At 40.1% G+C, this 17,672-nt stretch overlaps 1 protein-coding gene across 4 annotated transcripts in view; it reads right to left on the minus strand.

Moving 5' to 3' along the window:
* The window catches only part of tmcc2 (transmembrane and coiled-coil domain family 2), a 141,685-nt gene that overhangs the window by 42,940 nt on the left and 81,073 nt on the right, over window positions 1-17,672 (minus strand). Inside the window, exons 1-2 of one of the 4 annotated variants that reach the window (XM_078242050.1) lie at window positions 15,712-16,080; window positions 14,246-14,407 (exon numbers count right to left, since the gene is read on the minus strand). The exons of 2 other annotated variants lie outside the window; for them this stretch is intronic. In XM_078242050.1, coding sequence (XP_078098176.1) covers window positions 14,246-14,311 — 66 coding nt within the window. In that variant the 5' untranslated portion in view covers window positions 14,312-14,407; window positions 15,712-16,080. Of the gene's footprint in view, window positions 1-14,245; window positions 14,411-15,711; window positions 16,081-17,672 lie in introns of those variants that run through there. One more of the 4 variants, XM_078242049.1, reaches the window with a different exon arrangement.

Genomic DNA, 17,672 nt, shown 5'->3' on the forward strand with positions numbered 1-17,672 from the left:
GGTTAAACAGCTGAAGATGGTTGGGAATAGGATACTACTTTGAGGAATTCCTGCAGTGATGTCCTGGTACTGAGATGTTTGACCTCCAACAACCAGCATCTTCTTCCGTGCCAGGTATGACTTGAACCAACGGGGAGATCCATCCCCCCTTATTCCTGCTGATTTCAGTTTTGCTCGGGCTCCTTGTTGCCATACTCAGTCTGTGACAGAGAACCCTGTCACCAGCCTTTTGATGGATTAAAAGCTCACAAATGGACATTTTTTTATTTTACTTGGCTTGTTTGTCTTGTTCCTTGTTGTGCTATCTATCTGTCTGTTGCTTACAGGTTTCTTGTGCGAGGACCTAAGCCAACTGAAGGCAACTAGAGCCGGCAATATCGTGTCTGTCCCAAAGTCGCACATGCTCAGATATCAGTGCTTGGGAGATTCCATTGTCGTGGGTATTTTTCAAAGTGCTTCATTAAGTTATTTATTTTCGTGTTTAGATTTATTGTGTTTTATGTGCATCAAAATCTGGATTGTTAGCTTTCACGCGATTATAATGATGTACGTTATTTGAAGCATATATGGCATTTGTGTGTGTTTCGGACGAGGGGCAGTTAGGAGTTCTTATCTGTAAAGCCATACTGTCTTTGGTTAATTGTTTGTTAATTTGGTCCACAAAGGTACCTCCTTTGTGGTATATTGTAAATAATCTTATTTTTCCCCTTTTCCACTGTATATATTTTTGCATTTCGTTTGCACTGGGATTTGGAGTATAAATATACACCTTTGCATGAAGGTATCATTAGGTGCTTTGCCATCATCAATACATATATATTCAGCCTACGTTTGGGCGGCGTTATCCCCATCCAAGCCTGAGGGATGGTGATGTCAAGGGCATGTAATGGCTACCACTGAGCTATAAGACCTCCAAGTCAAAGTCATTACTGTCAATTAAATACAGTAATGTTCGAACACCAAGACACCCTGCCTCCATCAACATTGATATGGCTGCTCTCCTTTGTTTTACATCCTTATATAAATTTCTTAAGCATTCACAAGTTTCAACCAGAATTCCAATTGTTTTAAGCTTAATTAGGAGCCTTTGTACATGGAACCTTTTAAAATGTCTTTTGGAAAGTACAGTAGGCAATAGATTTTACCATAGGACATGCAAATGTCACTTCCAAGAAAGATGGTCAGGCAGGAGCACGTTCTGAAGCTGTTTGATTGTGGTTTACTGATCTGCCATTGTACAACTTACTTAAGATTGCTTTATTGAATCAGTTCCATTATTTATACAGAACTGAAGATAGATTTATGGGCCTAGATTTGCTGTCAGTTTTGTCATCCTTTCTGAATTTTAGTACCACATTAGCCTGTTTCAAATCTACTGCTAACTTACAAACATTCAGTGAGTCCCTCAACGATTGTCAAATTTCCTTCCTAGTTTCTTCCATACGCTGTGATAAGTACCATCTGATAAATTTGGATTTAAGCTTTTTTTCGAACAACTTATTGTACTGAAATCGGATCGAGTCTCCTCAAACAAGTAACAAACTAAAGCCTTAACCGTTTCCTTCCATTGATCTCTTTTCAATGCAAATGTAATATATTTGCGATTTCATGCCTTGGCTAAGGTGAGGTTATTAGCACAGAACGCAAATGCAGAATATCCCAATAGGGGAGCAAATGAAAACATTTGAATTGGTCTCAATGCCCTTAAAACTGTGTGTGTGTCTGTGTTTGTGTGCGATTTGCACGGACCTTACACCTGATTGCCCCCCACTAATACCAACTGCTGTCAAGATAACATAGATCGGCTCGAGTCAGATGCAAGGAGGGAGAATTAAGGCAGACAAAACGGAACGCAAAATGTGAGTAAGCCAGAAATTGTATCATCTATCCAAGAGCAGCTCCCTACACATATTTTGGGTAAGTACTACCGTAAGTTTATTGTGAATGCAAAAGCAACTGCAACACTTAGTTTAGTACAAATGGTGCAGTCATTTACGCAGCTGCTTCGTCCTATCAGATAACAGATTACCAACTTATAATAAGTCCCCCAGGAGACGAATGCTGTGAACCTAATCATGTGAATCAGATAGCTATACATCCAAGATTAAGGAAGATGAAACCATTCAGCAGAGAAGTGGGGATTACGGAAGCCAATAAATACATTAAAAAGACAGTCCACATGAAAACAGAAGTGTCATGGCCAGTATAGGCATGAAGATATTACAAATTTTAAAGCCATATATATATTTTTTAAAAGCTACTCAAGATGGCTGCAGCTTCTCAAGCTCTTTGCACTCAGCTCCAAATAGTCCTGAAATTTACACAAATACCCCATTAAAATATGGCCAATTACAGGCACTTGTAAACTCCACACATCTGTCTAACGATGGACCATCAACAGAAGGGACCATAGCACACCAGCAGACTCGTCATTCTGCTTAAACATGATCAAGTTGAAACTCAGTGGGTGCTAAACGAACATGAACAAGAATCGGTGATAGTTTTCCAGACCGAGATCTATCCCAACAGTCCAGGAAGCCATTTGGCCCATCCAGTCTGCACTAATTCTCCGAAAGACCTTACAAACATTCAGTGAGTCCCTCAACGATTGTCAAATTTCCCTCCTAGTTTCTTCCATACGCTGGGATAAGTACCACCTGATAAATTTGGATTTAAGCTTTTTTTTAAACAACTTATTGTACTGAAATCGGATCGAGTCTCCTCAAACAAGGAGTAAACGAAAGCCGTAACCGTTTCCTTCCATTGATCTCTTTTCAATGTAATATATTTGCTGTTTCATGTCTTGGCTAAGGTGAGGTTATTAGCACAGAATGCAACTGCAGAATATCCCAATAGGGGAGCAAATGAAAACATTCAAATTGGTCTCAATGCCCTTAAAGGTAAGACCATCTTACCCAGGTCTACCACCCCCACCCAATCTTGTAACCCCGCACATTTAATATGGCTAATCCACCTAACCTACACAACGCTGGACACCAAGGGGAAATTTAGCATGGCCAATCCCCCTAACCTGCACATCTTTGGACTTTGGGAAGAAACTGGAGCATCTGAAGGAAACCCACGCAGCCAAGAGAATGTGTAAACTCCACGCTGACATTCTGCAATCAAACCCAGGTCTGTGGCACTGAGATGCAGCAGTGCTATCACTGGGCCAACCCATTACTGTGATTAGCTTTCAATTCCAGATTTATTAATTGAATCTAAATTCCACAAACAGTCATGGTGGGATTCAAATCTTGTCCCCAGACCAGTAGCCTAGGCCTCTGGATTATTAGTCTAGGGACATGGCCAATGCACCACCACTGGGCAGCATGGTGGCACAGTGGTTAGCACTGCTGCCTCACAGCTCCAGTGAGCCAGGTTAGATTCCCCAGCTTGGATTGCTGCCTGTGTGGAGTCTGCATGTTCTCCCCATGTCTGCATGGGTTTCTTCTGAGTGCTCCGGTTTCCCCTCAGTCCAAAAAACGTGCTGGTTAGATGCATTGGCCATGCTAAATTCTCCATCAGTGTACCCGAACAGCTGTCAAGAGTGTGGTGACTAGGGGATTTCCACAGTAACTTCATTGCAGTGTTAATGTAAGTCTACTTGTAACTAATAAGTAAACTTTAATGTTCATCTGACCTTCCAAGTTCACATGGAGACTGACCTCCTGGAAATCCAAATACAAGAAGCCTTGCAGCTTAGAGAGAACAGTCTGCTTTTACAAGATTTCGACACCAGCTAAAGTATCAATTAATCCAATTGAGTAATTGATGCATAAATCAAATCAATTAATCCAAGAAACCATAGGTCTGCTGCCAAAAACTGAAATAATTCTCGACTGTAAACCTATTTGTTTCTTCATCTGCATTTGCAAGAGACACGTCATGGTTTTAATCTCTGGACAACTTTGTGATAAATAACCATCTTTATTTTTACACTCAGAAGTTTGCTGCTGAAATAATTCAAACTGGGACAAATAAATCTGTAGTAAACAAAATACACTAACCTCACGCAAAGGTGAGCTCACGGACAATAAAACAGACAAATTCTACCCAAGGCAAAAGAAGAAGTATGATTAAGACATAGGCAAAGTTGACTTGGGAAATACACTGTTCCAACATGCACTAAATACTGGCTCAATTGTAATATTCAAAAGAAAACTGGGTCATTTAATGATTTTATAAAAATCGTTGAGAGATATGGATTATCGGGGAGCAAAATGATCAAAGGATCAAGTCTTGATTAATGAAGCAAGTGGGTTAAACTGACGGATGTTTCTTGTTTGGATATGTTTGTTTTACTAACTCAGACTGAGCTCAGCTAACTTATAAAAAATTGTTACAAACTACATTGAAACTATATCATTCTGCACAATCCTCACCATCACACTTGATCCACAAATGCTCTTGCCTTCACAACCCCTGACGAGCAAATGATACATAGGTCAGTATCATCTCTTCGCAACTCCCATTAAACGGAAAAGCTTTGCACATTCCACAGGCAGCATGGTGGAGGATATTGGCAACTGAACATATGGGGAATCTCACCATAAAGTTGATGCCTTGCACAGGATTCCACAATGCTGCGTCTGCACACTGTTCAACTGGAACTACTGAATCCAATTCATGGTCCCAATGTCTTTCTTGTAGGGACTATGAATCTAACAAAAGGGAATGTTTCTTGAAATGTGCATTTTTTATTCATTCGTGAGACATGGGCATTGCTGACTGGCCAGCATTTATTGCCCATTCTTAGCTGCCAGAGGGCTGTTGAGAGTCAACCACATTGCTGTGGCCAGTCCAATTAAGGACGGCAGATTTCCTTCCCTATAAGACATTAGTGAACCAGATGGGTTTTTCCAACAATCAATAATGGTTTCATGGTCATCAGTAGATTCTTAATTCTAGATATTTTTTATTGCATTCAAATTCCACCATCTGCCATGGTGGGATTCGAACCCGGATCCCCAGAACATTAGCTAAGTTTCTGGATTAATAGTCTCGCTATCGCCTCCCCAATTATACACCGAGAGCCCCTCGTCAGCCTGTAAACACAACCTTAATTTATACAATTAACCTCTGAAACTGACAATACAGCAATTGAAGACATACTTTAGAAAACAGATCCTCAACAATACCAGAGTTACTTAAACACAACTTGGGAACAAGACAATTCTGCTAACTAGAATCTGACAACTGCCAACTTCTACATTTATTGGACTGTCATGAGACAGATATAAAGAAAGACTGCAACAATTCCATTCACACATCATAAAACAAGATTTAAGTAATTCTACGTGACAAAAGATTGAAATATAACCATCATTCTCCACAACTGCTCCTTCAGTATTTCAGTGTAGGTGTTAAAGCTAAACAGCATACATATTTGCACTCTCCTCCTTAAGGCACTAATTCATGCAGTGTAGTTTCACAGGCTGGAGCAACACATCTCTCCCTTGTCCAAGCAACCACTACTCATGTGTTTCTTAGGCCATTTGGTCTTTCAAGCCTGGTCCATTCAATTAAATGGCTGATCATTTACCTCAATGCCACTGTTGCATTCAGTCAAGCCCAAGGCTGACTCGACATTCACAAATGAATGCTTCCCATAATTGTCACTGGACAGCAATTGGGGCTGAAATTTACATGCCCCCGGCAGATGTGCGTTCAATCGAGGGGGCATGTAAATTACAGCAGAGTGTAACTCATCTCCTGAGTCGCCAAAATAAAATGCAGATTACACCAAGCAAAAACCAAAATTGTGCACCATCTACAATGGAATACTCTCCAGAGAATGAGTGCAGCTCCAACAACATTCATGAAGCTCAATGTTCGACACCATCCAGGTCAAAGTAGCCCACTTGAATGACACCCACTGCACCGTCAACGCACGGTGGCAGCAGTATGCATCATCGACAGGATGAATGCAAGAACTCAACAAGCCTGCTTCAAACAGCACGTTCCAAACCCATGACCTCTACTACCTAGAAGAACAAGACAGCAGGTTCATGGGAACACCACCACCGCAAAGCTACCCTCCAAGTCACACACCATCCAGATTTTGAAATAAATCATCATTCTTTCACTGTTGCTGGGTGAAAACTCTGGAACTCACTCCGTGTTGTGTTTCTACAACACAAGGACTGCAGCGGTTCAAAAAGGCAGTAGACGATCACCTTCACAAAGGCAGTGAGGGATGGACAACAAATGGTGGTCCAGCCAGCGACATCCACATCCCATGAAATAATTTTTTTTTTTTAAGTGTGGGTTTTAAGCAGTTGAAAATGTTTTTTTGTTAACTAGGACATCAACGAATGCATTATTTGATTGGGTAAGAAAAAGATACCAAACCAAAATAAAAATAATAAGAATGATGGAAGTGCACAAGTCCATTTGTAAAGGAATAGGCAGGCTAACAATAAGCGTGAAACAGTTTTGCCATATGCCAGCTTGCTGTTTTTCCACAAAGTCTGACTGACAAATCAAAAACAAAATATCCCAGAGGCTGGAAATCAGAAATAACAACAGAAAATGCTGAAAAAACTCACATGGATCTGGGAGTATCTGTGGACAGAGAAACAAGTTAACCTTTTAGGCCAATGACCTTTCTTCAGGCCACTAACCTGAAATGTTATCTCTAGATGCTGACTGCACCTTTGTTCTCATTTCTGACTGCCCAAATGCTTGCATTCTCTGAGCTGCATATTACCTAGTAATTTAACTTTACCCACAACTGTTTATTTTAGTACTGGTTTATAACCCACCTTAGCAACTGAAGGTTGCTTTGTAAGCACCTTTATTTAGACTATGACGGTTCCCTAATGCCTTTCATCTTTCAATCACTCCATTTATAACTTGGAAGCTGCCATCTCCTAATACCAACTATCAGCAAAATGACAGGTGCCACATCACAGTACCTTCCAACAGTGGTGTTAAATACTTCCATCAGCTAAAACTCAACCAACCAATCTGTTTTAGATCAGTTCAACTGGGAGCTGATGACATGATTTTGAAAAACGTAATACTGATGAGTAGATGTTTTAATCTGGCGCCGCAATCAGTGTTAAGCTTTATAATATTCATAGCAAACCTAGGACTAAAGCAGTGGAAAATCACAATTTTATACTGACCGTGATATCGAAAGCATTACTGCTGATTTGAGAAGTGGAGTGGACGAAGCAAAAATGAAAATTTTAATGCAGTATATTTTTCAGGCACTGGAATTGAAATTACTCTCATCTGATTTTAAAACATTAATTTTATTAATTCTATGCTGGTCCTGTTCCCAGGACTTTCTCACTTTAGGATACTAAAATAAAATTCTGCATTAATTATAGAATTTTACAGCACAGGAGGCCTTTTGGCCCTTCCTACTTGTGTTGCTCCTTTGAAAAAGCTACCAATAAGTCTTTCTCTTCTGCTTTTTCCTCTGAGCCCTGCAATTCTTCTCTTATCAATTATCTATCCAATTCCTTGATAAAAATTACTGCTGCATATGCGACTATCTGTATATTTCATATGTCGTAAACATACTCTGAAACGCCCATCTCCCATTTGGTTCTTTTGTCAATTATCTGAATTTGTCTTCTCTGTTTACAGAACCATCCGCCAAGAGAAACAGTTTCTCTCCACTTATTCTCTCTGAAACCCTCAATTTTGAACGATTCTAAATTTCGCCTGAACCTTCTCTGCTCAAACAAAAACATTCCAGCTTCTTCAGTCTCTACACATAACTGAAGTCAATCATTTCTGTCATCATTCTTGTAAATGCTGGTCTGCTCCAGATTCCAGACACAATACTACAGGAAGGAAGTGAGCACAGTGACGAGTGTGCAGAAGAGATTTACAAGAATGTAGAGCTTGGAGAGGTTGGGACTGTTCTCATTGGAAAGAAGGTGCCGAAGAGATTTGATAGAGGTGTTCAAAATTATGAGTGAGGTGGATAGAGTAGAAAGGGAGAAACTTAACGCTCATAAAAGGAAGAACTAGAGTGCACAAGTTTGAATTACAAAGGAAACAAATGTGATGAGAGAAAAAAAATTCTCAGCGCTTGGTTTGGGTCTGGAATGACTCTCTGCTGTACCTTCATGGAAAAGTTAACTGAGATGCAGAACCACATTTTCTTCCAAATACCAACCTCCACATCAGATTTAATGACAGTGACTAAACGTCAAAAGGTTATTCATTGACCACGAAGTGCTTTTGATATCCCGACTCCATAAAAGACACCATATAAATACATTTTCTTTCTTTAATCTTGATGGCTTCTTGTCCATTTTACAATTAATCAATAACAATTCTGACTCTTGGCCCATTTTTGGATAGTCGGGCAACGTACAGTTTAAGATAACAAAACCTGACTTACTCTCGTGTTTCTATTACTCTTGTCTGCATTCGGCCACCAAGACAAAAGCATCTCCTTCGCATTTCCCACATCTCCCTGTACGATAAACATTTCTGCTTTATTTGCTCACATTTATCAACTGATGCAAATGTTATTCTTTAATGTTTCAGGTACTGCTCAAATGCTATTGAGTTCCTCTGCACTGCAGCTCTGAGCCAAAACCTGCCCTTCTTCAATTCAGTCCTGTCCCATGATTAATCAACAGGAAACATCTGATTAACACAACTAACAGGGCACTTTTACCTCATCTTCACTTCGTAAAACATGACTGCATTATTACCAGCAACAAATTATACTCATCAGGAGTATATTAGACCATTTAACCACTGGAGCCTTAGGCATTTTGGTCTATAATGACCACAATTGTGTGTGACATGAGAATGGAGCAAAATGAAGGGGATATCATCTGAAGTCTTGTACTCCAGAGTTGGGAGGACATCACCAGAATCCTGTGAGAGAGACAGCCACACTCAAATACAGTATGGGAACATGCATCATAAAAAAGAAACTCAACAGACAAACTTACGAGAGGAGAGTGCCACTCCATGTGCCTGAGTTGCAAGGTCGTGCTTCTATTTAACAATTTGATAAAGATGAGCATTTATATAATGCCTTTCACAATATATGGCCATCCAAGTGGCATCCAAGTGTGTTCCACATTCAACGAAGTACCTCTGAAGTCACATCAGAGTATTTTGCAATATAAGAATTTCTTTTGTGAGTACATCTGAGCCTTCTGGATATCGTGAATTGAGCCAGCAAATTAGATATTAAGTGTCTTCTATTTTCACAAGAATAACTTTTGTTCAATGGACATATTGTCCAAATCTAATGAGACATGTAGCAACAAGAAAACTTTAATATGTTATGAAAGCTCAAAACCTTGGCAGAACAAAAATAACAACCTCTGTTTCCTTACCATGAAGAACATATTCGGTCGATGCTATCGTGGAACAGTTCCAATAACACAACATTACGGCTTTTCCTTGGATGGTGTCAAGCTTCTTGAGTGTTTTTGTAGCTGCACTCATCCTGACAAGTGAGGAATATTTCATCACATGCCTGGCTTGTGCCTTCTAAATGGTGGATAGGCTTTGTGGAGTCAGGTGGTGAGTTATTTGCTGCAGGATTCCTAGCCTGTCATCTGCTCTTGCAGACGAAGTATTTATATGGCTCGTCCAGTTCAGTTCCTGGCCAATGGTAATCCTTAGGATGTTGATAACGGGGATTCAGTGATGATAATGTCATTAAATGTCATGGGGAAATTATCAGATTCTCTTTTTGGAGATGGTCATTGTCTGCCACTCGTGACGCAAATATTAGTTGCCACTCGTCAGTCCAAACCTGGATATTATCCAGGTCTTGATGCATTTGAATATGGGCTGCTTCAGTATCTGAGAAGTCACACAAGTCACAAAGTTATGTAATCAGTGAACATCCCCACTTCTGACCTTATGATGAAAGGAAGGTGAAGATTAAGCAGCTGAAGATCGTTCGGCCAAGGACATTATCCTGAGGAAGTCCTGAGGTGATGCCCTGGGAATGAGATGATTGACCTCCATCCACTACAACCATCTTCCTTTGACTTCAACTGGCAGAGAGTTTTCCCTGATTCCCATGGACTCCAGTTTTGCTGGGATTCCTTGATGTCACACTTGGTCAAAATTTAAATGAACTAGCTTTCATTTTGAACATGTTCTTAAAAAGAATCTAATGAATTCAATGGGTTTACCACGTAAGCAGCTGAACTTCATGCTGTAGTAAGTTCTTGGGTTTAATCCTCAGTTTGTGGTGAGTTAATTAACCTCAGTTTGGTCAGTTTTGTAGGTGATACAGGTGACACAACAAACATAAAACACATTTACACACAAAGCATTATTTCATCTTTGTCACAGCAGCTTTACATAATCAAATGAAAAATATTGGAGAGAAGTCATTATTATGCAGATCCCTAGTAGACGAGGTAAATCTGATTGGTGACAACTTGAGTTCAGTTCTTTCTAGAAAATACATTTTATGAAACAAAACTTGAATAATTTAGATCATAATTAATTATGCACAAACAGCGCTCTCATTTGTCAAGAGAAACTGATCTTGTAACTGGTTCAAATTCTGCCTTTAAGTTGGACTGAACGTGTATAAATGACTAGAATTGTCAGTTTTCTCATAAAACCTAATGCAACTCCTGGCTTAAAATAGAACACTTCAAAATAAATCAGCAGGTGCGTCACAGCATATCACTATGTTTCTAAGAATAGAAAGGCTGGAATTTTAATAAGATTTGAGCAGCACACAGGAAGAGTAATTCTCAGCATCAGTGGAGCAAGTAGCCTTCAGGACATGCAGCATCTTGCTTAGTAACGGATTAATTTGCAAGTGTTAACTTGGTGTTCATCGTTCGACCATGTCACGTGACACCATTGTCACAGCCTCGCCAAATCTGAATCCACACTTCCCATCTGATTCTATTTATTCATTCCATTTTAACATGTCTGTGGTCAGTGGCATACTTGACATTGATGTAGGGACACTGTGTTTGAGTGTCACACCACATTTATGCAGCTGTGCAAAGATCTCTCAGAGATCTTTGCAAGACCAAGATGGTGAACAGAATCAAAATGTTTCCCCACTGAAAAATAGAGTCCAAGTTACCAACCACTATTCTTACACAATACGAATAAACACAATGGTCTAGGCAGGCTTGAAATAGCAGGCTCACTTACTTTCCATGCTACAGAGTAATAAATTGCATCTGGGGAAGAAAATAGATGCAAATGTGTAAGTAATTGACAACCTTTCGCAGTAAGGTACAAGTATGTCTGAGATGGCAAACTGAAACTCGAGACCAAAGCATGCTTCTTGGACTGTGATTAAATTGCATCATCGGGGTAGAGTGCAAGTTCTTTTCACTTTCCTAGCTTACTTGTGTAGGATTGAAAGATCTTTTCACGTACATTCAACATTGTATAAATACATATAAATAGCTATTTTGGATTAGATCATCATTTTTTTTTAAACTGAATTTCACTATGCCACCCCCTCACAAATACTTACAGAAGTGACTACATTTTATAAGTATTTAAGTGGCTGCGAAGCACTTTGGGAAGTTGTGTCAGGAAAGCCGCTATTAAAAAAGTATTGTATTTATAATGAGTCTTTCACTTTTATTGACTTTCTTTTACAGCTGATGGAAGTACATTTGAATTGTAGGCAACCTATACATGCATAGAAATTCCAACAAACAGAATGTGGTATGATGTTAATGGAGGGATACCTGCTGGCCAGGACACTGAGTTAGCTCCCCCGCTCCTTTTGATATAATGTCATGGAATCTTTGACATTCACCTGAGGGGGCAGGCAGGACCTGAGTTTAAAGTCCCACACCAACGTGCTGCACTTCCTCAGGACTGCACTTGGAGCCGCAGTCTACGCTCAGGTCCTGGAGTGGGATTTGAATCCGTAACCTGATTGAGGCAAGTGTATAAGCAACTAAGCCACAGATGGCACTGCAAGTCTTTCTTCCTTTTTGCACGTGTATCCTTCAACAAGTAAGTCAGTTTAAAAGAGAATTCGACAAGACACCCTGCATGTATACTTGGTTCTAAAAATCCCTTTTTAGAAAATGCATGGAGGTCAGCAATATGTGAACATTTGTCAAATAAAATGCTTTTTTTGGTTTTGAATTGGAAAAGCGAGGTTAAGAATCCAGGTTTGCTTGAAATGCAGACATGCATTTTTAAACACTTGTTTTTGGGACACGATCATCACTGGAAAGGCCAGCAGTTATTGCCCATCACCCACTGCAGCAGTGTGCTAAAATAGTTTTTGCTTCACAACACTAGTAAACTAGTGGATGATTAAAGTATTGATCTGACTCCACAGCAGAATAGATTATCAATTTAAGCTTAAAAGAGTAACGAATAAAAATGCCCAGTGCCCCACCTGCACGCATTAAGATGATCAGGGGTTATGGGGAAAAGACAGGAGAATGGGGATGAGAAAAATATCAGCCATGATTGAATGGCAGAGCAGACTCGATGGGCCAAGTGGCCTAATTCTGCTCCTATGTCTTATGGCACTCTCCCCAGGCCCCACCTGCACCACACCCTCTCCAGGGCCCCATCTGCACCACGCCCTCCCCAGGGCCCCGCCTGCACTACGCCCTCCCCAGGGCTCCACCAAGGCCGGGCCGGATCTGAGACAGTTCTGCACTACCCCTGCCTGCTTGCTCTGGAGTAACCCCCACCCGCAAACGCTGCTCTCCCCCTTCAGCCCGACTGCCCACATTTTCCAGCCCTCTGCAGTCTGCCAGACCCAACCTGCCTGCTCCCCATTGAACCCACCTGTCTATTTGATTCCTGCAGACAAAAGCCATGATATGAAAATACTTAACCAGCAGCTTATGACGTACAACTTGTCCAATCAGAGGCTGCTTTCTCCACGCAATTTATGCTGGCAAGCTCACGAGTGGTTGCCCACCATCCCGGAGCACTTATAAAAATTCTGTCAGGGACGTTTTGGAGTTGGACAGTTGTCGACACAATAACGACTTGGTAGGCCGCATGCGGCCTGTGGGCCAGGCCTTGGATAAGCCTGCTCTGGATGTCTCACATTTTAAGTTAAGGTAGCATATCAACCCTTTCTGTTTATACCATACTAACTTGTACACCTTTTAAGATGTCAGGCAATTTAATGAATTCAATTGCACCATTTTGGCATGGTAGAATCGAACACAACATCTGGGTTATTATTGTGTAGTCACTACACTGTGATGTTAATGTTCCACTGGAATAAGTCTGTGACTTCAATGGAATAACAACTAGCATAAGACTGCAGATTCATGAATTTGATAGTTAAAAACATTTTTTGCGGCATCTTTTAAAAACATGTAGACACACACGTGTGAGCACCATTTTAGTCAATGAATCACTGATCAAAGTGTTTTACAACATCATTGACCTGTTGCAAAGTATCGAGATGCCATTCTCCCAGACAACTGTTAATTTTAAATTGTGATATTGAGAACCATGAGCGAAAAGTATTTTAGTAGAATTAACAAAACATATGAGTCAGAACCGGTAACCCACACTTCCATCCATCCAGGCAGCCAATTTGCACAAAAACAAGCATATGTGAAAATCTCTGTCAAAAAGGATTAAGCAGTAATGTCAGCACCTTTAAGGTAGAGTGGACTAACATTAGATTTTTTTTAAAATCCCAATGAGGGGGCAGACAGCATTAAGTGCAGAGAAAACACATCAGAAATAATAACAAGGATGGAATTCAACTGATGAAGTAATTTCCAAATGCAGAACATCCGGATTTAATTTTCAATTCTTTGGATATTTTGTTATTTTTAAACAAAGGAACGATATGCACCGAACATGGCAGCATGGCTAGAAGCAGCAAGGCCAGGAGAAAAGACTGGTAAGAGATATACCAACATAGAGATGATGGCTAATATTGCTGTTTTAAAAATTCTGACAATATGGCAATACAAATGGAAACAGTGTTTTCAATCACTCCACAGTTTATTCCTAAAGTTTTACAGTAACACAATCCCCTATAAAATGTACAAAGCTATAATTAGTGGACTAGAATCATGTTAATGGTATTGACCGGACGACAGAATGCACTGGACATTAAACATATTTCACGGTCGATCTTATTTCAAGCAACCAATGTAGTGGAAATTTCCAATGGTGTGACACTAAATCATTATTTGGAGACTGACAGTCAATATTCATTGCTCAGATCAGCATCACTGCTACATGGAGATGCCAAATTACGAACCTTTTGTTTAAACCCATGCATGCCAATAAAACATGTAGTACTCACAAATGTTCCCAGCAATGAATTAAGCAGAAAAATTCTTCCACCCGCAGACGAATGATCTATCTGCATATCCCCCGTGTCACAAAGCACAAAATCGATCAAGTAAATATCCGGTCTGTGATCATCACCACTGCTCGAGTAGAAAGCCCTCAACACAAGGAATCCCTTCTGTCAGCAGTAGTTAAGGAAAATAAAGAGGCTGCTCTTTCCAAATGCTGCAGCACAAGAGCCGATAGAAACCGGTTCCTGCTGGTTTAAATAGAACCATCTTGCAATGCTTGATGAATTGCACAGACCAAGTCTTTAACTATAGCATCTCTCACGCTAAATGTACAAATGGCAACGTGTGCACGATGCACAGTTTAAGCTAACATTCTATTTATTCCCTTAATCTCAGATCATTCACCAGCATTTCTATAACGCAACGCCTCTGCAAAAATTATACTCAGAGCACAGAAATGCAATGTGGTTCTACACAGCTTCATTTTATTTATGAAAAGGACTGTAGGGAAAAAAATGACATGAGATTAGGAACAGGTGCCAGTACATTGTGAGGGAACTCCCAACTAATTATGACTGTGATACCACAAATTTTGACCAACCCATTGTCAATCTGGAATAAAGCAAGTGTGCATGGGTATCATATATACAACACACAAAGAAGTGACGTATAATGATCCAACATATAGGTATGTAAAAAATACAAACTGCAAACATTAAAACCCAGCATGTTTCCGGTTCCATGATTCTTTGCTTCAATAGATCTTCAGCAGCCTGAAGGCGGCTGACAACCCTTGCTACGTGTGCAGTTTCTCCATTTTCCACAGTCATGTTGCCTTGACTCAGAGCTTCACAATAACTATTCTGAAGAATGGAATAGCAAATTAAATTGCAATGAGCACAAAAGCTGCTTCTGATCTTCCATAGCTGCATCATTGTAAATTGACACTGGGTGCTTATCAATGCAAGATGTGGCAGCATGACAGGTCAGCTACTGGCCACAAAGCTATGAAATGCTTATTCCTTCCTAGAGGCCACCTCAGACCAACATGAATTCCCATAGCAAACTGTACAAATCCAGTATGACCAGTTATTATTGTTATATTGGCCGTGAAGTTTAAAAAGACCACTGGTGTAGGAGTAAAGGTATTTTATAAACTGTGATGCATTCACTATTTTACAATACTTAATCCATCTTTGATATCAATGCTACTTCAAATACACAGTCGAGCTCTGTTAAAAAAAACATTAATTTATCATGGGCACTACACAGAGGAGAGCATAAGCAATGATTTAAATGTGAAAATGTTACCTTGGGTCTGCCAAATGTTTCGCATATTCTTGGAGGAAGCTGAGTTTTGTCGGTGTTACTTTGTCGATAGTTCAATACCCTGTTGTAGGATATGTAATCCTCATCTACATATCGTTAAAACACGCAGAACAACATTACACTCAATACAAAAGGATACTTCACTACTTTGCCTTTCCCACTTACGCTCAAGCGAGAACTGTAAAATTCAACTAACATCTGCAGTTCAACGCTCAGGAAATGCAAGGTATTTTCCCCTCTATTTTTCTTTCTCCTTCGTGTACAATCCCACTGGTGCAATCCGACTCTGCCACACTGCAATCAGAGATTTCCAGACCATGCTTCATGCTGCTTGCACTACTTGAGCTCTCAAGTCGAGGCTTCTAACGCCCTATGGTACAAATCCTATTGGTAATTCACTAACCAGACAACTTGCAACATGATCCATTCAGGCCAAAAGTGACCGTCACTCACAAACCACTAGTTGAAGTCAGCCTCCGAATTCAAGCAGAAAAAACCTACAGCACACTTTTCATTATCAAAGCTGCCAGAATGCGACCAGTTAGATACATTTATGCTGGCAGGAAACGGTGCTGATCAGCCATCCTCTAACGACAGCTGTTTCAAGTTTGTTCAGTCAGCCAAAGCGACACAAGAATTGATTGAGAAAGAATTTCCAATATCATGCAAGGCCATAAAGGCGACTGCTCCCATGCCTCCCCCCCACCACCCCCCCAAAAGTGTTTACAAAACACTCTGCACATTTGTTGCAATCAATCTGCTAAAATTATGCAGTCCTGACACTACTGGCTTGGTCACTTAACACCTACAAACATTCATAGGTGAACTGGCACTTGAATCACAGCCAACATTTTACCACTTAGACCTTGATTCAGCAACAAGAAAATTAGTTTGCAGCATTCAAACCAAACCGTGTGGCAAAATGTCACAGAATATTACGCAGCTCTGAAATTACTGGAAAGTACAGTTGGGTACCAATTAGCCCAAAGCTTCAAGTTATTCCGTTCTGATAAGTGAGAATTGAAGATAGCTGGTGATGCATTAATTACAACGGCGCACTCCACTGAGCTACATTAATTTAGCGCAAAAGTTAACACAGAACACAAATAACTTCAGGTTAAAATAAAAACTTTTAATACAGAAAATCCAAATTAACACCAGAAAATAGCAAGATCAGCCAACTGAAAAAAAAAACACAAATTCAAGGTTTGAATAGTTAATCCACGAATGTGAAGAGCCCCCATGTGCAATATTATCTCTTGGAATCAAGAGTGCAAGGAGAATTACTGTTTGGATTCTGATTGTACCCCCCGAATACAACAAATTACAGGCTCGGACTACAACTGTTAGTTGCTGTATCCAACAACAGTTATGACAAAATATTAATACAATCCACTTATAGCATTATTAGAATGTATAGGAAAATATCAAATGAGTGAAAACCATATTGTTAATGAAATCCTCTCCTTCCAAATGTACAATAAGGAACTTATGTTCTCAAGATGTGAGGCTTGGAAGAGCGGCCTACGGGCAGCACTCTATCCATTTATAGAGTAAAAGCATAGGTGGCCTTCGTGTAGGATGAGTTTCCAAATGAAAATACGCTTTGTCACATGTGTCCAGGCTTCTTTTGCCAGTTGACTGGGCTTTTTCGGGACGTGTGTGTAAAAACACCCGTCTCAAAATGCGATGCTGCGTCCAGCCTGGGAATAAGCATATTTCAGTCATGACAGACACACTGACATGCTAAACAAGCACAGCTGGCTGTAAATGCAGCAAACAGCTGAACACTGATAAAATATTGACAGATTTGGAAAAAGCTCCATCAGTCAATTGTCCACCCTGAGGCATATAGCATATATGCATTTAAGTGGAAGCTACACAAGTACATGAAGGAGAAAGGATTAGAACAACATGTTGATAGAGTTGAATTAAACTGGGAGGAAGTTTGTGTGGAACATAAGCACTGGCATAGACCAGCTGATCTGAATGGCCTATTTCTGTACCATAAATTATACGCAATTAAGCACAGACCAAGAGATTTATACTTGATAGTATAATAATTATGCAAGGCTTGGGAGTCATGAGGCGATGATACTG

Source organism: Mustelus asterias, chromosome 25 (assembly GCF_964213995.1).
Source record: "Mustelus asterias chromosome 25, sMusAst1.hap1.1, whole genome shotgun sequence".
Lineage (NCBI taxonomy): Eukaryota > Metazoa > Chordata > Chondrichthyes > Carcharhiniformes > Triakidae > Mustelus > Mustelus asterias.